At 38.9% G+C, this 25,314-nt stretch overlaps 1 protein-coding gene across 1 annotated transcript in view; it reads right to left on the reverse strand.

The window, feature by feature from the left end:
* Positions 1-25,314, reverse strand: part of PLPPR1 (phospholipid phosphatase related 1) — a 234,163-nt gene that overhangs the window by 27,447 nt on the left and 181,402 nt on the right. Inside the window, exon 4 of the mRNA XM_004580948.2 lies at positions 5,556-5,688. Within this exon, the coding sequence (XP_004581005.1) occupies positions 5,556-5,688 (133 nt within the window). The remainder of the gene's footprint in view (positions 1-5,555; positions 5,689-25,314) is intronic.

Genomic DNA, 25,314 nt, shown 5'->3' on the forward strand with positions numbered 1-25,314 from the left:
TTAAATACTGAATGCAAGTAGAAACATACTGATTGAATCAAACTCTCAGTTAAAGGGCAGCCAAATGACTTTCAAAATTGAAGAATGTTCTAGTTCCTAAAAAGGCTGACATTAAGCTGTCTCAGGGCATCAATTCTTACAACCATAAAACACCATGACCTTTGAAATTGCACTAAAATATTCATGCTTAATTTAGAGTGCACTTAATTTATGGCAATTAATTAGTATTATATGAATTAACTGTTTACCATGACTCTACTCTGTCCAGTACTACCTAATCACTGGGCCTGCCCTCCACAGCAGAAGACTAGCTTGGAATTTAATTAAATTCTTATTAAAAGTAATAATGGAGCAACTATGTGATTCTAAGGGAAAAGAGCACAATAAATAACTTTTGAAGACAGGATTTTTTAGGTGCTAATAGACAATATAATCTTATAGTTTAGGATCCCTCCCCCTTTTTGCCTTCATTAAAGCAAAGTGGCTACTTGGGGAAGGGAAAGTTAATTTAATCGTCCTTTGATATGGCAAATAAATCAAAGCCTAATTCAAATGTGTTTTATTCACTATTTTCACTTTTAATAAAAATGTAGTATTTAATAGATATTTATAAGAATGGGTACTCAAATGAGTTAGTGAATAAATGAAATTTAATAGAACATCAGTTTTCACAGTAAGGTGATTTACTGAATTAGCTTTTGTTGCTGAAAAGAAGTGTGAAGTTTATTGAGACATTAAACCTATGTATTGTTGCTTTGCCATGTAATGGGATAGCAAGGAAAATGTTGTGAGCAGGAAATAGGTGAAGAAAAGAAACCCAAATGCATGTTAATGAATTTGGGTTGTTTTTATGAAATCATCCAATTTGCTTGCCCAGTGTTCCTCTTTTTTTTTTCATGTCAATTAAATACAGCCTGAACAATTATCAGAGGCTTAGAAAGGAGTCAAGGACTTGATGAGGATTTCTACTTTCTGACCAAAGAATCTTTTTTTTAAATGAGAATCTTGGGGGAAAAATTTTATAATTGATTTGTGAATCACAGGAATTCAATCCCTTCTGTTGAGGCTATTACAATCAGCATTTGTTAAAGACTTTTTAATCAGAATGCATTCTGTTAGACACTTGCTTGCTACTTTTTCACTTAAAGTTTGCTTTGGGTGTGGGGCAGGGCAGGGGCTCTCTCCTCGTGTGGACTGAGTGGACAGGATTAGAGGGCCGGCCAGAGCCCCTCCTTCCTGCAGAGGAGACCCTCAGGGAAGGATCAGCTTCTGGACAGACTGGACTTTGCTCCCCACCCTCTAAAAGATTATCCTCAGCTTTCTTCTGTTTAAAGTCACACAAATTTATAATTTAAAAAATTACAAAGAATCACACACACACACACACACACACACACACACACACACACACACACACACACCAGATACAGTTACATAATGAATGCTTTTCCTTAGAAGTAATTATAGACAAATACAGTGGCTTTGACTTTCACATAAAATTGTATCATGAATATTCTTTCATTAAAAGTTCATAGACATATTTTAAGGTTGCAATTTATTTTAAAAATATTTTGAAAATTAGTAGATATTTCAAATTTATATTGTGCTAATATCAGTTTAGTCCATAAAAATAAAAATCCTTACCTTGGAATATTTCCTTAGTGTGGACAATCTGAAGTGAAATTTGGAATAAAAAAGTTTTATTTTCAAATCAATATTTGAGAGGCATGGAGACAGAACAAACTTCCATTCCACAAATGTCCACAGTGTTTGGGCTGGGGCCAAAGCCAAGAGCCAGGAACTTAACCCAACTCCCCCACCTGACTACACTGTAAGCATCACCACTACCTTTTAGGATCTGGACTTGCAAGAAGCTGGTGTCTAGATCTGTGAGTCATGCCTGAGCACCCCAATGAAAGACACAGCTGTCTAAACCGCTAGGCTAAGAGTTCGTCACAGCAGAGTCACTTTAAGGGGCATTGAAATAGATTGATAGCAGCCAGCATTGTGGCTCAGAGTGTCAGGCCACTGCCTGGGATCCAGCATCCCACACGGGTGCTGGGTTGGGTCCCCACTGTTCCATGCTCCTGCTCCCTTTAACGCTCCTGGAAAAGCAGTGGATAGTGGTCACAGTGCTTGAGTCCCTGCCACCTATGTAGGAGATCTGAGTCAAGCTGCCAGTCCCTGGATATGGTCTGGCCTGGTTATGGTCATCTGTCATTTGGGGAGTGAACCAACACAAGAATGATCTCTCTCCTTCTCTAACTGCCTTTCAAATAACCCTTTTAGAAAAGAAGTATAAAGCAGAAGGCAGAAAGGGGTATGTCTACTTATTCTCATAAGAAATGTGTTAAATCCCAAGTTTTCCTCCTCCTTGGCAGCATAAAACATTTTTTTATTATTATTATCCATGATACAGTTTTGTGGGTTTAGGGTTTTCTCTCCCACTCTGCTTCTTCGCTCCTCATTATCCTCTCCCACCTCTCCCCACCCCACATTATCACAGTAGCATAGCCCCTTAGTAACCATGACAAGTTTAACATTCTGCTGTGTAAGTATATCCTGGCATGGTAGGTACAGAAAAAGGTAGACTATCTAGTATCATACTGTCAAGGTATATTTGTTTCATTGGGAGTTCTCCTTTTATTCAGGAGTACAGGTGTATTGAAATGTATCTTTATTTTCTGATATGCTGGTCTCCATTATACAGTTCATCCATGAGCATATATGTATCTATTTGATTACCTACATCTATTTGTTTTGTGCTTTGAATGAAGGTTGTCTTATATCAGAAAGAACATACGGTATCTGTTCTTTAGAGACCGGCTTATTTCACCTAACATAATGGTCTTCAGTTAGGATCATTTTATTGCAATAGGTAGGATTTCACTCTTGTGTATGGCTGTGTAGTATTCCATGTGTTGAAGTTACAGTTTATTTATCCATTCCTCTTTTGACAGGCATCTGGGCTGTTTCCATGTCTTTGCTGTTGTGGGTTATACTGATGTAAATATAGGGCTGCAGGTCGCTTTATTATATGCAGATTTCACTTCAGTTTGATATACTCCCAGGAATGTGACAGCTGGGTCACACAGCAAATCAGCTGTCAGTTGCTCACTCTCCATAATGACTTCCACAGTGCTTGCGGTAGTCTGCACTCCCACCAGCAGTGGAACAGGCTGCCTTCCCCACAACCATATCAGCACTTGTTTTCTGTATGTAGGCCAGTCTCACTGGAGTTAGGTGGAACCTCATTGTGGTTTTTATTTGTGTTTCTTCATAGGGAGCCTAATAATTATTTTTCTGTACATCTACTGGTCATTTGAAATTGTTATGAAAAATGCCGACTCACTTCCTTCACTCTGCTCATTTCCTTCACCCATTTCCTAACAGGGGTATTTGTTTTGCTGTCATTGAGTTTCTGAAGCTCTTCATAAATCCTGGATATTAGTCTCCTATATGTTGTATCGCGTGCAGATTTTCTCCCATTCTGTTCATTTCATCTTCACTTTGTTACCATTTCCTTTGTTGTACAGAAGTGTTTTATTTTGATGTTGCCCTATTCTTACTGTAACCGCCTCTGCCTTTGGTGTTTAAGTCTTTGTCTGTGTCTTGTATAGTGTTCCTTATGTTTTCCTTTGGTAATTTGATGGTCTCCGGGTACAGATTTAGTTTCCTGATCTATTTAGAGTTGATTTTTATATAAGGTGACAGGAGGGCACTTGCTTCTTCTGCAAGTGGATATCCAATTACTCCCAACATCCAAGGTAAGGGGAGACTACGCCTCCCCTTACCATTCCGTGCTGGCTCCTTGAATTCTGTAAAGTTTGTGTGGTATCCACTGGCTCTCCGTTCTAGCATCCCTTCCTTATAAATAGTATCTCCCGGTGAGCTGCAGCCAATCTCATGTGAATATCTCTGGCTTATTCACTTCTAAAGTCCACTAGTTTATATCAGAAACAAATGAGCTGTGTCATTGATTAAGAATGTGGAAATTCGATGCTTCTCCATGGTGCTAAATTCATACTTCAGTGGTGGTCTTCCTGATGCTATACTTCAGCCCACTGCCTTTTCTCAAGTGAGGATTTCAGTTATCACAGCAGGCAACCTTAAGAATCTATCCCTGGTTGGTGGGGCTCCTCATTGCTCAAAGAACAAAGGCTTGCTCTGCCGTTACGTAGAGGCCTACCTATATGACATGTAGGAAAAAAGCTTCTATTCTTGTACCTGACTTCTGCATGAGTTAAAGGCAGTCGTGTATATGGAATGATGTCTAGTTCAGTGAACTACATCATCATTTCTCTCTTATTCCTTATTTCCTTCTTGACCTAACCTCTGGTGGGGAGAAAGAAATAGCACATTTTCAAAAGAAATTGTTGCTTGGATGAGGGAACTGGATGAAGATGGCATTACACAGACTATAGTATATTGGATGAGCCAACTATCGATTTCAAGTCTCCAGAAACTTCGGTTCTGCAAATACCATTAGTGAACACCCTACATATGCTAATGTTAGAGGTTGCTGCTTTGACATCAGGCTTTCTGAAGCTTCCTACACTGTAACTTCTTGCAGTCCCACTTCAGACATAGAAGTTACTGCGTTTGATTTTGATATGACTATTTGCTAGTGACTTGAGGAAATTCAACTTTTCCTACAACAGGAAAATAAAACAATTAGGATTATCAAAAAGGACAGCATGCTGTCTTCTGGCTTTCACTTTCTCATTTGTTATCTCTGCAGGTTCTAAATGATAACACAGCTTGTTTTAATACCAGCTGTGTTCACACTTGGGGAGTTTTATTGTGCACATGAAGATCCAGACAGCAGGCATTCCCAGGATCTTATTAGGGCACCAACAGTTGTCAGTTGTTAAATCATATTTACTGTGTGGGAATGTACAAGATCTGTATCCCGAGCTGTACCCATTAACAAACTTACTTCCAGATCCTACTGACTATCCATAGTATTTTGGATGTTTTAACAAAAGCTCTGTGTGAAGAATATAGAACATACCCTCATTATTTTCTTTCATTAACACTGATAAAAATATTTTGCAGCCTTAGAAAAGCACTATATTTCAGCAATATGATAGAATAGATTGCTCACTTTTTGTTACATTGTTACATTTTCTGCATGAAACGGCTATATGAGAAATGTTTTTTTTGTTTGTTTGTTTGTTTGTTTGTTTGTTTTTTGCTTTACCCTAAACTCCCAACCCTGGCTCCCTCTTCTGGCTCAGTTAGAGACTATGTGGAAATGTCCACTCAGTACTACACATATGTCCAGGAAATATCTCAAATATGTACAGGGAAAACAAATCCAACTTTAAATAACTCTTAAGGCATTTAGCAAGTACCACTTCACTTCAAGGGTCAAAATTTTATCTTGGCATCAGGATCAGGTTCAATTTCTGTATTTCCTAGAAACATCCCCAAAGCACATTTTGCTTTTAAAGTAGACAGTTTCGTAGTTTGGCTTATTTTTCAAAAAGCATTTTCATCATTCGTAAGTCTTGCCAACTTGAAAGTTTCTTTCCACATGCTCTTGTACTCACCTATGAATCTTACGATCCTTCGGAGTAAGGGGTTCAGGTAACAGCACTCTCCGGTCAGAATCGTTTTCTCTTGGGCAATCAAGGATTCTCTTGTTGACTTTATGAAATACATGGATATTTCACCAATAAAAATCTGGGGAAGAAATGTTGAAAAAAGTCTAGTTGGATAGCTGTTTGAACAGTTGCTTTTTTCTTTTAAAAATAGCATTTGAGGCTCTGCAATCCTTTAAAAAGCTTTCAAGTTGGAGAGATGGGAAGTTAGAAACCAGCTTGCAATGAGCCCAATGTATCATCTATTATGTATATAGAATATTTATAAAGATGCAAGTTGAGCAATAACTTTACCAATTAGGGTAAGTGTGATATCATTGAAATATTCACAGAACTAAAAATTTCTAATTCAAAAGAATCTAAAACAATACTTGTTAGTTTCAAAGTTCATGTAAAAATAATCTAATATGAAAATGTAAATTGATATCCATTATATTAGAACTTTTGATGACTCATTCTGGGATTGAACTTTTTAACCTAATGCGTAAATGGCAAGAATGAGGAATGACTGAGACAGTCACTGTGCCCAAGAGGGATTATTTACACACACATGTCACAATAAATTATTTCCTGTTATGTAGCAACATCATATATCATAGAACCCCTTTATTCAATATGCTTATCTATATTTGTTTTAGTCTGAACTTGTGAAGTATCTCTTTATTGCTCATACTTCCCTCATTATGTTGATCTAATAACTACAGGTTAGCATTTAAGTCACTGTGACCTTCTGTGGAATGAAGGCTCCCTGATGGCAGGGACCACACTCTGTATTCCTTCATTACTCCATTTGTACCCAGCACCATGAAGAGCCAACAGGAATCAAGTTTCCAGGAACTGTCACTGGTACAACTTAAATCTGAGGTCCCTCAATGAAGAATAAAAATAATTACCAAAAAAAAAAAAATTACCAACCACCCATCAAATCCTGAGTATCAGGCACTTCAGTGTATAACTTTTCATCCCCTTAAGATCCCTGGTATAGGTCCAAATGTCCTTGCTTTACGAATGAGGATGGAATTCCATTAGCAATCAGTAACTGACCCTGCAAAGCATGTGTATGATATATATGGGCCCTGGGATTGTTGTCCGGCTCTCAAGTTTATACTTCCCACTGTTTCATGTGCTCTTTGAATTTCCCTGGTTTTATTTTCAACATTCACCAAGAAGTACACCAAGCACTGGGACACTCAGCTGCTTGCTTTGTACTTATCACAGGCCACCTTTATTCACAGGAAGGTCTTTCACATCCTTGGCTGAGAGTACTTGATCCTAATCTCTACTGAAGACATTATATGAAAAATACCAATCTGGTTGATTGCTATTATATTTTCTCATTCTCTGCCTTAGAACTTGAAATATGGTTAGTTCTAAAAACAAGGAAGTTTAATTTGAATTGTATTTAGGAAAGAGACAAAAAGGGGGACTAGACATTTTGTGCTATATGAAGAACTCATGAAAAATTCTTGCTGTGTTTTTGAAAAGATTTCTTTATTTTTATTTGAAAGACAGATTTTAGAGAAAGAGACAGATTTTACAGGGAGATCTTCCATATGACAGTTCACTATCCAAATGGCTGCAATGGCTGGAGCTGAACCAATCTGAAGCCAGGAGCTTCTTTAGGATCTCCCATGTGGGTGCAGGAGCCCAAGGATTTGAGACATCCTTTTCTGCTCTCTCTCGGGTCATAAGCAGGGTCTGGATCAGAAGTGGAGCATCCAGGACACAAACAAGTACCAATATACAGATGCTAGTGCCACAGGTGGAGGATTATGCCACTGTGCTTAGCCCCAACTCTTGCTGTCTTATAGGCAATCAAGCTCCTAACATCCCTATAGTTCAGCAAGGCCTTTGGATTTCTCTATTATTACTAATTTGAATTTTGTTATGATACAATTCCATAGTTTCAGGGATTTTCCCTCCCTGCCTCTGATTTTCCCTATGTTATTACAATAGTGTAGTCCTTCAGAAAAGTCTTAAGTCCATCATTCTGCTATTTAACTATATCCTGACATAGTAGGTATAGAAAATGGTTCAAAGTCCAGCATCCTGTTGTCAAGATATATTTAACAGTTTCATTGGCAGTACATTTTTATTTGAGAGTAGAGATGCCTACTGCAATGTATATTTACTCCTTGGTTTGCTAGTCTCCATTATACAGTTACTTTAGATGAATATGTACATACATGTTTGCACACACACTATAATATATTACACACACACACACACACACATATATATATAATATGTAATCTTGTATTTTCCATGATGGTTGCCTTCTATCAGAATATATGATATCTGTCCTTTTGGTGGAATTCTCCTTGATTTGTGACTTGCTTCGCTGGAGATGTCCTATGCCCAGACAGTGTGACTCTGAAATGGACACTATCGGTTTAAATCGACATTAGAGAGAAAATGAATAAGGGAAAGAAAGCAAAGAAAAATGGACAAGTCCTAGACACAGTCATTGTGGTATAGCTGATTAACCCAGCTCTTGGGAAACCTGCATCCCAAGTTAGATTGTCAGGATAGAATCCTGTGTCTGCTTCTAATTCAGCTTGCTGCAAATGCACTCGGGAGGAAATAAGTGTTTGCTCAAGTATTTTGTCCTCCTGACATCAACCTGGCCAACCCTGCCTCAGCTGTATGCCTTTGAGGAATGAGTCAGCCAATGCAACGGCTCTTTCCCTCTTTTTCTCTGTTGTTCTTTCAAATTTAAGTCAGTAAATTTGAAATGGGAAAGCATTTAAATTTATAGGCCAACATAGTGGTAAGAGTAAAAAGGCTAAATACTTTGACACAAAGCTTAGTGATCATTATTCTTACAACATCTGTGATAACTACATTTTAGAATATTTGTTTTAAACTGAACAAAATGATCTGTTGCCTTTACTTCTGATGACCTTATTTTATGGCTCTGTCATACTCTTAAAAGGTTACGAGGCTTCTTAGGGTTGGAGGACCAGCTACAGCAGAAATAGGGTAGGCACGTAGAAGAACATTGTATCTTAGCAGCCGAATTGGAGACACCCATCAAATCTGAAGCAAGGCATGGATGAAATGGTTGCTCAGTAGGCAAGAGGGAAATTAGGAAGTCAGAATCCAGAGTTTGACAATAGCCATGCATAGCTTACTGTGGCAGGTGGTACCTAATTGTGATTATGAACAGTTAGAAATATATTGTGTCTAGCATCCCTTAAAAGTAATGAGGAATTACTGTTCTGCTGTATAAAAATATTTGAACAGTTTCAAGAACTCTGCCTTCTCTCAATCTCAGAAGATCTATACACTATCAAGGACTTTCCCCCTACCCTGATGTCTACCCAATTAACTATAATTACCACGTGTATGTCCCTCTCCATTTGATTATGGTGTTCTTGAGGGAAGAATCTTTGTCCTTCATTGTACAGTGCCTAGAACAGCATCTGGTGTACAGTAGGCTCAATATTCTGATTAAGAGTAAATTCTTAAAGGACATCCATAGTATAGCACTCACCAGCTTTTTCTTGAAGATTAATACTCAGGGAATAGGAATATGTGCCAGAAATTAGACTTTTTGTTATACTGCTTAAGAATAAATAAAAACTGGAGACAGAATAATATACAGTGAACTATCTTTTTAATAGTAAAGTTAACTTATTCATTTAGCACTCAACATTTGGGAACAGGCAGTCTGACCATGTTCTGGCATCAGATACATACAAAGGAATAAGTCATGAGGGGATCACTAACAAGTGAATGGATGTATAATGTGCAATACTGCACTCTCCCTCCCCTGCCCAGTTTCAAAGACTGAACTCCTAAGACTTGGGGAATCTCCTGAGTGATGGGACCATCTTTTATTTTCCTGAGCTGACACCTCATGTGTTCCTAGGGCAGGGTTGGTTCTCAGGGGAATCAACCACATGATTAGAAGATTGGAACTTTCAGTTCCACCTCTACCTTTGAGCAGGGGAGAGGTACTAAAGTTTGAATTGACCACTTGCCTTTGTGAGGAAGTCTTCATAAAACCCAGACAATAACTTTCAGGGAACTTCAGCATTGCTGAATTCTGCAGCCTGGAAGGCAGGGCAGTGTAACCAAGAGAGCACAGACCTCCCGGCTCCTACTGATGTATTGTCCCAAATATCTGTTCTATCTGTGGACCCAACTGTCTTTTGTAATATCCTTATAGTAAATGGGTACAAGCTGTTTAGTGTTTCCTTAGTTTTGTGAGCCCATCTGTCTAATTAAGCAATTCAGAGAAGGGAATCTACCCAATTTAAAGGATACTTATTTATTTAATCAAAGGCAGAATCAGAACGCTCCCATCTACTGGTTCATTCTTCAAATGGCTGCAATGGCTGTGTTGGTTTGGACTTAAGCCAGGGACCTGAAATCCTATCAGGGTCTCTCATGTGTGCACAGGAGACAATGTATTTGGGCCACCATCTGTTTTCACAGGGAGCTGGATGGAGAGCTGATTTGGAAACAGAATATTCAATACCCAAATTGATGTCCTTTGGGGATGCAATGAGGTGTATTTGACAACCTACTACTGATGAGTGGCATCTAAATAAGGGGAGGTGTTATGAAACCCAATCCTCAACCTGTTTTCAATATTGGCAGACTGAGTTAAATTATAGGACCATCCATTTTGTGTCTACTAGAGAACTGCTTGATTTATAGGGAGAGCCCCTCCCCACTCACATCAGAGATCAGATAATACAGTACTTGCCTCAGACATTTCAGAAGTCTCAAACATTCTGATTCAACAGAAACAGAGGGTAGGGCCTTTGGAGAAGTAGTTAGGACACTGGACACACACATCCCATATCAGAGTGCCTAGGTTTGGATCCCAGCTCTACTCTCTAATCCACGTTCCTGCTAATGTGCACCCTGGGAGGTAGCAGATGAGGGCCCAAGTATCAGGATCTTTGTCACTCATGTGGGAGTCCTGGATTGAATTCCAGGCTCCCAAGTTCTGCGCTGCTGTTCCAGTCCTGGCTGTTGCAAATATTTGTGTAGATAAACAGCGGATGGAAAATCTTGGTGTCTGCCTGTCTTGCTCCCTCTGTCCTTCCCTGCCTCTTTCAAAAAAACAGGAGGAAAGGAAGATGTGCTAATTCTAGAAATGATCCATTAGGAAGGCTTTTCACTACTCACATACGGTGGGTGAAAAGGCAAGATACAGAGAAAACTTGTACATTACTGATTCTCATTAAAATACACTTGATATGTATGCCACAAGCAGATCTAACAAGATCACTCCAGGGTACACTGGGCTAAACAGAACCCATCATACGAAAGAGTACGTGGTTCAAGCAAGTCCATATGTGATAAGTAGTGGAATGTTACTTTCAGCTAATAGCATTCAAATCACAAATTGGGTATAGATGATAAAATTAGCAAGTTTTCATATTCATTTCTACACTTAGTTACTGATATAAAGCTTACAAAGGAAGGGAGGAAGGGAGAAAGGAAAGAGGCAGACATTGAGAGAGGAAAGGGATCATTTTATAATTAAAATGTAGTGAGCTGTTACTAGATTTAAGATTGTAATGGATTCAGCAGTTGTTGATGAATCAGTACAGCTCTCATATCCCAATAAGTGAGCTTCACAGATGTTCATTTTTAAAAAAAATTTCATTGGTCACAGAGTATTCTTCCTTTCTCTGGCACGGAGTCTCCTACAGGGCCATATGCTGCCTGGGGAGAGGGAGACCATGAAGGTAAAGGGTTGTCTTCTATTTGTCAATGCTTCAGCACACATCAGATGCCATTTTGCTCATCATGGAAAATTTGTGACTCTGCTTTTGGCAGTGGCTGGGTTCTTCCATTTGTATCCCTGTTCAATCCATCACTCTGCTCAGACTGCAGCAGGAGCATGTGGGACTCTCCATGTGTTTGGGCTTGGCTGCCTTGCCCACTGTGGCCTGATGTTGGCCAACAAATATTCTATCCATCAGCACAAATGAGAATATCCTGCAGGAAGAAATGATTCAGGTCAAACCAGATATAGAATTCATTCTGTAAATGAATTCTGGTGCATTTTCACTATGCTAGCTATAATTCTAAGTGATATACTTTAACGTGTAAGGATACTGTTTTATTTCACTGATCTTCCAACTATGGATATACAAACAGCACATAAACAAACCACCCTGAAACACAGTGTATCAATGTTTTGTTGCTTTTCAGACTATTTCCTCCAACTTAACACAATGGTATATGGTAATTATGATTTCATTATGCATATTATAGTATTTAAAGAATATGTTGAATGACCAAATCTAGATAGTTAACATATATATATATATGCACACACATATTATACTGATGTTAACATCCACTCTTAGTATTTTAAAAGAATATAATGTATGAACTTGGTGTTACCTATATCCACCATGGACTACAACAGAGGTCTTAAAACTGTTCCTCCTAATTGACATTTTGTATTCTCCTAACAACATAGTTTTTCTCCTCCTATCTCCACTCTCCAGTCCTTGGTAGCTACCATTAATGATTAATTATACTCTCCTTTTTAGAAGATTAATTAATTTATTTTTATTGGAAAGGCAGATTTAGAGAGGATGAGAGACAGAGGAAGATCTTCTGTCCGATGGTTCACTCTCCAAGTGACCGCAACGGCTGGAGCTGAGCCAAATCAAAGCCAGGAGCCTTTTCCAGTCTCCCGCATGGGTGCAGGGTCCTAAAGCTTTGGGCCATCCTCGACTGCTTTCCCAGGCCACAAGCAGGGAGCTGGATGGGAAGTGGAGCTGCTGGGATTAGAACCGGCGCCCATATGGGATCCCGGGTGTGTTCAAGGCAAGGGCTTTAACCACTACACTATCATGCCGGGCCCTCTACTGATATGAGGTAGACATTTTAAATTCTACATATGAATGAGATTATTTGATAATTGTCTTTCCCAATCTATTTCACTTAACCTAATGTTCTCCAAACTCATCTATGTTATTACAAATGGACACTTAATTTTATCAACTGCTTATGGTGAATGGTATGTGAAAATTAACATGGCAATATAGATATCTTTTACATATTTATTTCATTTCCTTTGGACATATACCCAGCAGCAGGACTGCTGGATCATATGGCAGTAAGTTTCTGAGCAAACTCCACACAGTTTTCTGTAATAAAGTTATCAATTTATATTGCCACCAATGAGGTGAAGGGTTCTCCTTTGCCCACATGCTTTGCTGTGTTCCTTTTTAATAATAACATTGTAACATGCTGGATGAAAAAAATCAATGTTATTTTAGTTCCCCTGGTTAGTGGTGATTTTAAGCATTTTTCCACATTACCCATTAGTCACTTGTAGAATGGCCTTTGAGAACTGGTCATTTAGGTCTTCTTCCTAGTTTCATCATTACTGCTGTCTTGCTATTGAGATGTTTCTTTTTAAATTTAAATGTCACTCCCTTATCAGGTGCATGATTTACAGAAACTTCCTCTCCCCTTAGCTGGTGATTTCTTTTGTAGTACAGAAGCTTGTTCGTTTGATGTAGTCCCATTATTAAATTTTGTTTTGATTTTCTGAGGTCATTACCAAGAAGGCTTTGACTATGCCTATGTGTTGCAGAGTTTCCTTGAAGTTCTCCTCTAGTAATTTGAGGATGTCAGGTTATAGATTTAGATCCTTGATCCATTTAGAATTGATTTTTGTATAAGATGTAAGGTATGGGTCTTGTTTTACATTCTAAACATGTAGATCTCCTTTTCCCAGGATCGTTTGTTGGAGAGACTTTCCTTTCCCCCATATTGATTTCAGTTTGCTTGTCATTTTGTGGGTCTATTTCTGGGATTTGTATTCTGTTCCATTGATCTGCATTGATCTGATCCATTGAAATTTATAACCTGAAACTTTACTAAATGTTCTCTTGAGTTCCAACAGTCTTAGTAGAATCTTTGATTCTGCATGGAGAATCATGTAATCTGCAAACAGGGTTAACTTGACTCCCTCCTTCCCAATGTGTGTCTCTTTTTCTTGCCTGTGACTCTGGCTAAATGCTTCAGGACTACACCGAGTATCAGTGGTAAGAATTGGCATCCTTATCTGCTTCTGGATCTTAGTCAATTTTTTCCCATTCAATGGGATGCTGGCTATGGGTTTGTTATATATTACCTTGATTATGTTAAAGAATGTACCTTTTATAAGAAATTTGCTTAGCTTATTCTCATTCAGTATGCTGTTGACAATAGATTTGTCATATTACCATAATGGTATTAAGGAATATTCATTCTATACCCAATTTGGTGATGTTTTTTTTTTTATCATGAAAATGCTTTCCCTGCATCTATTGAGATAATCTTATGGAGCTGTATCACATTTTTTGATTTGCATATTTTGAACCAGCACTGCAAATCAGGGATAATCCCCATTTGGTCCAGGTAAATGATCATTGTGATGTGTTGTTGGATTCAATTAGTATTTTGCTAAGGATTTTTACATCTGTGTTCATCAGGGATATTAGTCTATAGTTTTATTTTCTGGTTTTGGGATTAAGGTAACGCTGGCCTCATAGTCATTTCGGAGGAGTCCCTTCATTTTAATTGTTTAGAATAGTTTAAGCAGCATTGGAATTACTTGTTGAAGCTTAGTCGAATTCTGCAGTGAAGCCATCTGGTCATAGGTTTTCTTCGTGAGAGTTTCTGTTACTGATTCAATCTCTAAGTTATTGGTCCATGTAGTTTTTATGTCATCATGACTCTACTTAGGTAGATAGTATGTGTCCAGAAATCTACCCATTTCATCTAGATTTTCAAAGTTGTTGCATACAGCTACTTGTAGCAACTTCCGATTTTTTTGTTTTGTAAATCTGGTGTTCCTTGTTATGGTTATCTCTTTGTCTTTGATTTTATTGGTTTGATCTTCTCCTTTTTTGGTTAGTTGGGCCAATAGTGTGTTGATTTTATTTTTTCAAAAACCTAGCTCTTCCGCTCAGTGATACTATGAATCTTTTGGTTTTAATTTTGCTTGTTCTCTATTTTTCCTTATTCCTACTAATACTGCATTTTTTTTCTGATCCTTAAGATGCTGCCTTTCTTATTTCTTGTTTTAAGCACAAACTGCTATGAACTTCCTGTTAACACTGTTTTTGCAGTATTCCATAAGTTTTTATTCATATTGTGTATGCATTTATCTCAACAATTGATTTCTCTGTGCTCTGAATCTTGTGATCATTTCCTTTTCTCATTAATTTACAGGTATTTTATCAATCTGTTTATCTCTTCATTCTAATATTGAAGAATTTTTTTTTGTGGGAGAGATGTAATATCTGTCTTATTTTTGTTTCTTACATGTCTGCATTTTTTTTTAATTATTTATTGTTTAACTTCAGTAATTACATTGTATTATGTGACACAATTACATAGATACTTGGGTTCTCCCCACCCCTCCCCAAACCCTCCCACCATGGTGGATTCCTCCACCTTGTTGCATAACCACAGCTCAAGTTCAGTTGAGATTTCCCCATTGCAAGCGTATACCAAACATAGAGTCCAGCATCTTATTGTCCCGTCAAGTTCAACGGCTTCTTAGGTATACCCTCTCTGGTCTGATGACAGAGCCAGCAGAGCATCATCCCAGTCAATTGAAAGCTCCAACATACCATCAGCAAAAATTTACATCATTATGGAATTAATTGACATAGTAATGAGTAACCAATATGTTAAAAGTAAATGCGGGTTCCCAGCCACCTTCTGTGACCACCTCACCTATACTTCAATTTTAGTTTATACACAACATATAACATTCAAAACATAACATGTTATACTTAACATCATATCATCTTAAATTAAGGCAAACATGTGGTATTTAACCTTTTGGGATTGGCTCATTTCCCTTAGCATTATGGTTTCCAGTTTGGCCCATTTGGCCACAAAGAACTGCATTTTGTTTTTTTTAATAGCTGAGTAGTATTCCATGGAGTAGATGAACCATAGCTTTCTTATCCAATCCTCTGTTGATGGGCATTTTGGTTGTTTCCATGTTTTTGCAATTACTGATTGTGCTGCTATGAACATAGGAGTGCATGTTGGTTTCTCATAGAACAAGTGTTCTGGATATATTCCTAGGAGTGCTATTGCTGGATCATACGGTATGTTGAATTTGAGTTGTTTGAATATTCTCCATACTGATTTCCATAGAGGCTGTACCAGCCTGCAGCCCCACCAGCAGTGGAGTAGGGTTCCCTTTTCCCCGCAACCTCGCCAACAAGTGTCGTTGGTGCTTTTATTCATGTGGGCCAGTCTTACTGGCGTTAGGTGGTACCTCATTGATGTTTTAATTTGGATTTCCCTTATTGCCAGGGAACTTGAGCATTTTTTCATATGTTTGTTTGCCATTTGGGTTTGTTCCTTTGTGAAGTGTTTGCCCATTTCCCGTGCCCATTTCTTGAGTGGCTTGTTTGTTTTGACATTTTGGTTGTTTTGTAGCTCTTTGTATATTCTGGAGATCAGCCCTCTATCACCTAAGTCGTGCGCGAAGATCTTCTCCCATTCTGTGGGTTGCCTTTTTACTTTGTTGATTGTTTCTCTAGCTGTACAGAAGCTTCTTAGTTTGATGAGGTCCCAATTGTTTATTTTGGTCTTGATTTCTACTGCATCTGGAGTCTTTTTTAGGAAGTGAGGGCCTACCCCTAAGTGTTCCAGTGTGTTACATGTCTGCATTTTTAGGGATTTCAGGAAACATTTTTCTCCTGTAGCGTTTCTGTTTCTTTGCTTGTATTTCAACTACACCTCTGTGGATTGGTAGAATTGACTACTGTAGATTTCTGGAGGGATGTGCTAGGTAGGCCAACATGCTGATCAGTTTTCAAGTGCTGGATGAAAGTTCAGTGTGACATGTACATTGCATGTGGTGGATCTCCTCATATATCAACATGGGAGAGGTAATAATTGTGACTATTAGTGTATTCATAGCCTCACTTTCTCTTTCATGGTGATTAACACCCAGGGTTAGCCCATAATGGCTACAACCCACATCCATGCCACCACATGTACCCCGCAAAAGATTTGTGCACAGACAATGGAAATTGTGTGCTCAGAGAACCAGCTACAAACCACACTGTCATGCAGTTAGAGAATTTCTACAGTCTTTGTGCATAAGTCTCCCAGTCAGAGGGTGCTCAGGGTTCATTCAGCCCCATGAGCCTGACTGGACTAGAGAAAGCAGAGGTATTCCCTGCACTCCACCATAGCAGCTGGCACCTTGGAGCCTGCAGAAGGGTGGGAGTCCCAGATGCATATGCTGCTTCCTGCCAGGTCACCGGCCCAGGGTCAAAGTCAGTAGACAATAGGTGATAGTATCAAGTGTATAAATCCATGTTAACATTTGCCTGGACAGAACCAGGCACAGTTCTAGAGCTGCCACAGTTCGTGTGACCTTTGGTGATCTAAATATGATGGTCTTTCTCAGCTGGTCCAGAAGCACTTTGTGGAGGAACTGAGGAAAGAATTCTTGCTCCCACTCCAGATCTAGTTGGAACCTGGAGTCAGTGTGGTGTATGAGATCCTACTTGAGGCGATGTTGCCAGTGACTCTCGTTTGTGTTGTGCTCCTACTTTTCTCTTTGGATGCACCTGACATAGTGTCTCTGCTCACTGCTCCATGATTACACTGGCCAGCCTGCTTCTCGGCATTCCTTTGCTGTCTGCAGAAGTCCCACTGCAGACTTCTCTGACTCTTCCTGGGGAATGTACTTCATCCGCTTATCTTTCATTAGCTTTTACTAGTCGATATCAAAAACTTTTTAGGCCTGGTGCAATGATTCAATGGGCTAATCTGCTGTGGCCATGTGGGGAGTCAACCAGGGAATGGAAGATCTTTCTGTCTCTCCTTCTCTCTGTAAATCTGCCTTTCCAATAAAAATAAACAATCTTTCTTAAGATGTTTTTCTCTATTCAGCTATATTGGCAACTCTTGAATCTGTGTGTTTTGGGCCTTCATTCTGTTAGTGTGATGTGCCGCATGGTTTTGCACAAGCTGAGTCATCCTGGAATCCTCAGGATGCATCGCGCTTGATCCTGGTGAATGCTTGGTTTTAATGATACTGAATTGAATTGCTAGCATCTCATCAGATCTTTATATATCTGTTCATTAAGAATATTGGCCTATTATCCCTCTCTATCTGTACTGTTTCTGGAGTATATATATTTGGCTTTGATATTATGGTACTTCTAGTATTTCTGGCTTTGTGAAATGAGTTTGAAACCACTTCCTCCTATTTAATTTCGTGAGGGAGTTTTTGAAGATTGGTATTTTTTTCATACATGTTTGGTTGAAATAACAGTGAAGTCATCAAGTTTCAGCTTTTATTTGATCCAATATCTTTGTTTTTGTTCAGATTTTGTTTCTTCATGACTTAATCTTGGTAGGCTTTGTCGAGGAAATTATCCATTTCTTTCTGAATCTTTTATTTGCTGGAAGTGGAGTACTCAGGTCCCCTACATGATTTTATTGCAGTATATCATTGTTCACAGCTATTAATACTCTATGTATTCATCTTGGTGTTGGATGCATGTTTCTCATTTCCTCTTGCCACATGCATCTCATTGTCATTATGTAATGACCCCTCTGTTTGGTTTCTAAGCTTTTCCTTAAATATATTTTACCTGATAGCACTTTGATAGAATATTTATCCCTTTTTTCATTTGCATAGTTTAGGCTTTTTCTATTTCCTCATTTTTAGTCTTTGTGTGTCTTTACAGGGAAAGTGAGGCTCTTACACACAGCATGTAGCTGGCTCTTTTATTTTTGCCCAATTAACCGCTCCATGTGTTTTCATTGCTGAATTAGTGATTTTTAAAATTTATATTCCAAAGCCTTATTATTCTTTGATAATTAGTTCACTTGTTTTATAAATCCTGTGTACTGTATTTCCTCTCATAGTTTTCCTTTGTAGTTAAGTGATTTTCTTCAGTGGTATGTTTAAGTCCTTGCTTGCATATGTAGATAATGTGTGCTTTTGTGGTTATCACTAGACCTGCAATCACTGTCTTATGAAAGATTTTATGCTGACGTGATTTAAAAAAAGAGTTTTGTTATTTTCCACCTCCAGATGGGTGTAATAGCTGGCGATGGGCCAGGCCAAAGACAGAAAGCTGGAACCACTGGTTTTCCTCTGGGCCCTTCCAGGCCTTGGTCCATCCTTGTGGCTTTCACAGGCACATTAGCAGGGAGCTGGATGAGAAATGGAGCAACCAGAACTTGAACCAGCACTTTAATAATAGCTCCCAATTGTAGCTTAACTTGCTGTGGTACAAATAATGGCCCCCAACTTGAATTTCATTGGGGAAAAAAAGCTTCAGGTTTTTACTTCATTCCTTTCATTTTTTGAATTTGAGATCAGTTTTTTAAAATTTTATAACCTTTATCAAATTATTATGGCTAATAACATTGGCCTTTAGCTTAATCCTAAAGTTCTGATTTACTTACATACCACATTTACAATATTTTTGATTTTGCGTAAATGATTGACTTCAGATGTTTTTGTGTTAACTAAGAGTTCTTACCCTTCACCTTGAAGAACTCCCCTAGTATTACTCATGAGATCTCATGGTGATGGATTCCTTCAGCTTTTGTTTACCTGGAAAATCTCTGTGCCACATTTCTGAACAACAATTTTGCTAGATACGAGGAGTCTTCAAAAGTTCATGGAAAATGTGATGTGTATTGTGCAAAAATTAAATGCATACATTTCAAGGTTATTTTGGTGCAAAAATAATTTAATTCCATTTTTTATGAATGTTCATTCATACTCTTGGTTTGCAGAATTTTTTTAAATAGATCAGTCTATTCTCCTGATCTTTGAGGTTTTCTGCTGAGAAACTCGATAGTCCAATTAGTACAGCCTTATATGTTACTTTTTTTTTTGTCTTGAATCTATGAAAGCTTTATTGTGAGGTGTGGAAGGAGTTTTGTTAGTACTAAATCTCTTTGGAGACTTTTGACCCTACACCTCTCCACGGGTTTGGATCATTTTGTGCTATCTCTTCTTGAGGAGGAAGCGCTGTAACTATACGCAGATATAAGGTGCATTTCCAGCTTGGTTCTACCCCAGCCAGATGCTTGATCTTACAATAGTTGTTTGGCCTCTTTCATCCATCAAATAAAGGAGCCATACAAAGATACCCCTAAGGTCTTTTCTGAATTGTAACATTTCTGCCTTTTTTGTTGGAGTCACTGAAGGAAACTGAAGATTTTGCTTACTATTCTCTAGGCTTCTAAATTTTTCAAATATTCTAACATTACTAGGCTAGCTTCAGAACTCTCAGTCCCCAGGATTCTTTTAAAAACTTATTTTAGATGATGTTTACATAGTTGATCAGGGTAGGAAGGATCAACGGTTAGGGAAAACTGGGTGTGATCATTGTTTCCAAGTTTTCTATTGCTTTTTTCCTGTAGGGGACGGAGCACATAACGGGATAAGGCACACCCAGCCTCCCAACCACCTCAATACCCAGGGATCGGGAATGACCACCCAATATTAACTCAGGGTCTTGATGTGGCATATGCTCAAAAGTTCTGCCATGTTATCAGTCTTGTCAACCCAAGGATAAGGGAACATTTTCAATGTCCATTGGCTGACACAGTCCATCTTAGCATCTCCATTCGCCCAGATATTTCCTGTCATCATTGGGCTGCAGTAGTTGTCCAATTCGTTCTGTTCTCCTTCCTATGCTGTAGTACCAGATGTCCTCTGCAGGCATCAAAGGGCTGCCACATCCTCTCTGTGGATCTGGGCCAGTTGTCCACTACTGCCTTTTCCCCTGAGGTGAGCCAGTTCTTGCAGGTGGGCCTAAGGGCCCGGGCTAGGTGACCCAGGCCTGCTGGACCCTCAACTACCCAGGATTTTTTATTCTATTCAAGTTTTTCCAAGAAAGCAGGTTGGTTGGTTGTAGATTGTATTTACCTACAGAATGCTGCCAGTCCTGACACTGTCTTCCCATTGGGCTTGGTTTTTAGTGACAGATTATTAATAACCCCCAATTGACAGAGAAGCTCTATTCCCCTTGCCACAATATATCGGTTCAACAGTTCTTTATTTCTGTTTCATGGAACCTAGGCGATGTGCATGATAGCATTTTGGAAATAATTCCGTAACTGGGAGGATAAGTGTTTCATAAGCTGGAGCCTCCCTATCGATTTTACTCCAGAAACCACACTTGTCCATTCATTAGAATGCATTTGAGAACTTATATGCAATCTAGCTCCAAGGTGGTACCATACATTCCCAAAGCATAGTGTTTCTTTTGTGCCTTTTTCTGGAAAGGAGATACAAGAGAAACAAATTTAAAATCACTTATCTAAAATGCAACATTTCAGTTTTAAAATGTGGGGCCAGTATTATGGCATAGCAGGTCAGCCTGCAGCTTGCAAGGCCAGAATCCCACATTAGAGCACTTACTCAAGTCCTGGATGCTCTACTTCCAATCCAGTTCTCTAACACATCTGGGAAGACAGAGGATGGCTCATACTTGAGCCCTGACACCCACCTAGGAAACCAGGATAGAGTTGCAGACAACCCCAGCCCTTGCCATTTCATTTAGGAAGTGAACCAGCCAGTAGACAGATCTCTTTCTACTACTGTGCCTTCTGAATATAATGCATTTTACCTTTTAAAAAAATTTATGTAATCACCAAATTGACAATCAAACATTTTAAGGTATACAATAACCTCCTTAAGAAACAAATTGTGCTCCTTAACATAATAACCCACTGCGGTCTATAAGGCGGGGTTACAAAGGCTGGGAGCATGACTCTGCTCTTCTCCCTGAGACTATTCCACAGCTATAAAGGGCCAGGCGCATACACCTGCATGATGGACAGAGAATGGGGAAAGTTTTTTCTTAAATGTTTGAAAATGTTTTCCACAACAATGAATAGTATGGTTGAAAACAGTCTCTTTTAAAATCACACAACTTCATTTTAATATCAAAAAGGGAAAAGATGGGAACCAAATGTTAAAGGTGCTTCAACAGATAAAGTATTTCTGGAAGAGGCAGATTATGAGGTGGGACAATGCCTCCATGGCTTCAGTGGCTGTCCCTTGTTAGCCAACAGACATGCATGGGAGAGCTCACTTTATGATCTGTACTTTTTTTAAAAGATCTATTTATTTTTATTGGAAAGGCAGATATATAGAGAGGAGAGAAAGGAAGATCATCCGTCTGATTCACTCCCCAAGTGAGCGCAATGGCCGGTGCTGTGCCGATCTGGAGCCAGGAGCCAGGAACTCTTCTAGGTCTCCCACGCGGGTGCAGGGTTCCAAGGCTTTGGGCCATCCTCGATTGCTTTCCCAGGCCACAGGCAGGGAGCTGGATGGGAAGCAGGGCCACCAGGATTAGAACCGGCGCTCATATGGGATCCTGGCATGTTCAAGGTGAGGACCTTAACCACTAGGCTACCATGCCGGGCCCAATATCTTTACATTGTTTTACTTGCTGTATGGACTTAGTGCCCAGAAATCCCTTAATGAAGAGTCACAATTTGCACCAAGTTTTTTTTTTTAATCAAATTGTTTATTCTTTCCCTAGGAAATTCTAGATAATTCTTAAATATGCATGCATGTCCACTCACAAATAAACTGCAAGCTATTTCAATTCTATTGGGCTGAAAGTCAGATGTTCTGCTGCTTCAATCCTAAATACTCCCCTGTCACTTCATTGTGAGACCAAGAAAAAAGGTTTAAGAGCTATTTTCTCATGCCTTGTGCCGCTGGGGCTGAGTAAAATGAAGGTAACTCAGATTCTCTGTCAAGTAAATCTTCTTAGCCAAACAGGCTCACTCTCTCTTTGTCTCTGAGAATATAGGGTTACTCAGAAGGCCCAAGGCAGGAGTTAGCCAAGGTTGCCAGGTGGGGAAGCCACATCCTGCAGATTTGTTTGAGGAATAAGCTACTAATTTTAACAGTTCTGGATACAATAAATCCCTTATGTTCTAACCTTTCATAAAGATCTGGGACAGCAATGGTCTTGGCCCTGTACAGTTTATCCCAAGTGGTCTTGTATCAGTATGATACTGATTTTTTCTGACAGCAAAGTACAACGAGAGAAATAAGAAATGACATGTTTACCACATGCCGACTTTCTTCATGCCTTTCCTGTGCGTCCCTGCACGTGTGAGTGGGGCGTTAACGCTCAGCTAGAGACAAAGCTGTGCGGGGTGCCACATTCTCCCTTCGCTAATGTGCTTCAAGATGCACAGCAAAGCAAGGACAGGTGCAAGCTGGGCTTTTTCGTTTTTTTCTAAAACTTGAAACGAGTTAGTATCACAAACATCAGCCAAAATTGAGTCCTTCTCTCATTATTCCTTGGAATAAAAATTCAATTCTGTGAAATATTTCACCAGGAGCAGATTCAATACTGAGCTCCAGAAAGGAGGTCACAATTTGGGAGTTGGGACTCAACCATGTAGGGTAGGGCATTCTAACCAGAATGTTTTCTTCTTAGTTATCATGGAATATGAGAACTGTAAGTATTTAGAAATCATTTAGCCAAACATCCTATTATCCCACAGTGGGAACACAACTTACCAGTAGTCATAGGGTTACTAGGTGAGAGCTGTGACTGAGACCTGGACCTCTTGCAGCAGACCAAACCAAAGAGAAGAATGAAAGCTGCCCGCTGGAAGCAAGAGTAGTTCCTGAGGTATGCACCAGGGATCTGTGCTCCAAGAACCCCCACAGGGCCACTCCTAGGTAAGCTGTATGTCACTGGGATGGGGCAGAAGTGAACCCTGAGCATTGAGCTCTACTCTGTGCCCTGCTGCTGCTCAGTTACTTCTAGTCCTTGAGGACAGATCAGGTTCTGCTGCCAGGACTGCACAACCCATCACCTGTGACCAGACCCTGCTCCTAGGACATGGGGGTGGGGTGGTAAAAATGGAGCAAACAGGAGGCTGTCATCCAGTCATGTTAATTAGTTAAATCTACAGCAATTTATTTACCACAACAAAGGGAGGCAGACAATATGCTATCTGTGCTTTGGTGTCCCCTTCTATTGTCACTGGGTTATTACAAGCAATGACTGCAGAATTATTTAAATGCTAAGATTTGTTCTTACCGTTGTCTTGTATGAGATAGTTCTCAGAACATACTTTGAAAGCTTGTCAGCATCACTGGTCCCTTTTTTCACCCCAGAGGAGAGCAGTGGAAGTTTCACAACCAAGAAGTAGAGGACGAGCTGTAGGTTCTTCATGTTCCACTCAGCATGAACCACAACCTCTAGGCTTCCCCTTACAGCATTTGATCCATAGAACAATTTGTGTCATGTGGGGAAAATCAAGGGACCAGACAAAATTCAAAACTATAACAGCCTAGGGAAGAATTTCTGAGAAACATTTTAGAAAGAAGAGAGGAGAAACATATTCTAAAAGTTCTAATTTTGCCTCTTAGGTGTGCGTGGTTTTGTGCATTAGAAGTGGCAATTTTGCATTTTAATAACGAGGTGTGATGTTCATTTCATAATTATTTCCAACAGAATTTGGAGTATGTTTTAGAAGGTTAATTTTAAATCATAATATTTCATATAATATACATACAATTATATCCACACGACCATAAATGGATTTTTACTCCAAAAAAAATCTTAGTAATTGAAACCTCCTTATGACTTAATGCCATTTACAATTTTTAAAATACATGAACTGTCCCTCTAATGTATTTAACCAATCCTCTGGCATTGTGTATTTAGCTAGTTTCAGGGTTTTCACTACCAAGACTACCATGGAGATGAATACGCATAGCTTTGGGTTTGTACACAATGCAGATCATTTGCTTAATGTAAAATTCAGGAAAGGGAATTAATGACTATTGCTGAAGCTTATAAAGTTCTTAATATGTCTTGGATGAGATGTTCTTCAGGAAGAATTTCAGCTTATACTTGTACCAGGATCACATGAAAGTGTCTGGCCCTTTGACAGCTGGTGCTCTCTCCCTGAAAGCAACTGCCAAGTTTATTTTCTTTGTTGACGAATTTAGAAATGGTTATATTCAGCCTGTCTTATGAACTGTCTTTTGTCCTCTCGATTTTACTTTGTGAAGCTCTCTTTTTTTCCTTAAGGCTTTTTACCCCTGAGCCTCAGAGGCTGCAAATATTTTTGTGTAGTCTTTCTTTACCTTTCTTCTGATATAAATTTTACATAAATAAATCCACCTTTTCTATATGTTAGGAATACTGATACAAACAGACATTGCTGTTATTTCTGGGAACACTTCTGTGAGTATTTGTCAGTTTTCTAAGTGTTCAAACTCTGTGCTTTTCCTGCTTTTATACATACAAGATTTCCATTTATTTTTAGCCTCTAGGATAATTTATATAGTTATGTTTCCCTAGTAATAGTGGAATTCTAGACACGTTTAGAATATTGGTCTATTCATTTAGTCAGCTTTGTACATCATTAAGGCATTATCAGCAAATTATGTTTACAGCATATTAGAAGTTGTCTTGATTTATAAGCATTTATTGGCATAGAATGATAAAAAGGTGGATTTTAGAGGTTTAAAACGTTTATGGAAAATGTATATTATTTTTGAATTATACTTTTCCACAAACCTTTGAAAATCCCCTTAATTTTTTCCCTACTAGCCAGGAGGGATAGATATATTGCTTTCAAAGAATAGGCCCCCGATTTCTGTTGATACTTCTATTGTTTTCCAGTTCTAATTTTCTGCCCATAATCTGAGTGTTTTTAAGTGCAAAAATTA

Source organism: Ochotona princeps, chromosome 14 (assembly GCF_030435755.1).
Source record: "Ochotona princeps isolate mOchPri1 chromosome 14, mOchPri1.hap1, whole genome shotgun sequence".
NCBI classification, from domain to species: domain Eukaryota; kingdom Metazoa; phylum Chordata; class Mammalia; order Lagomorpha; family Ochotonidae; genus Ochotona; species Ochotona princeps.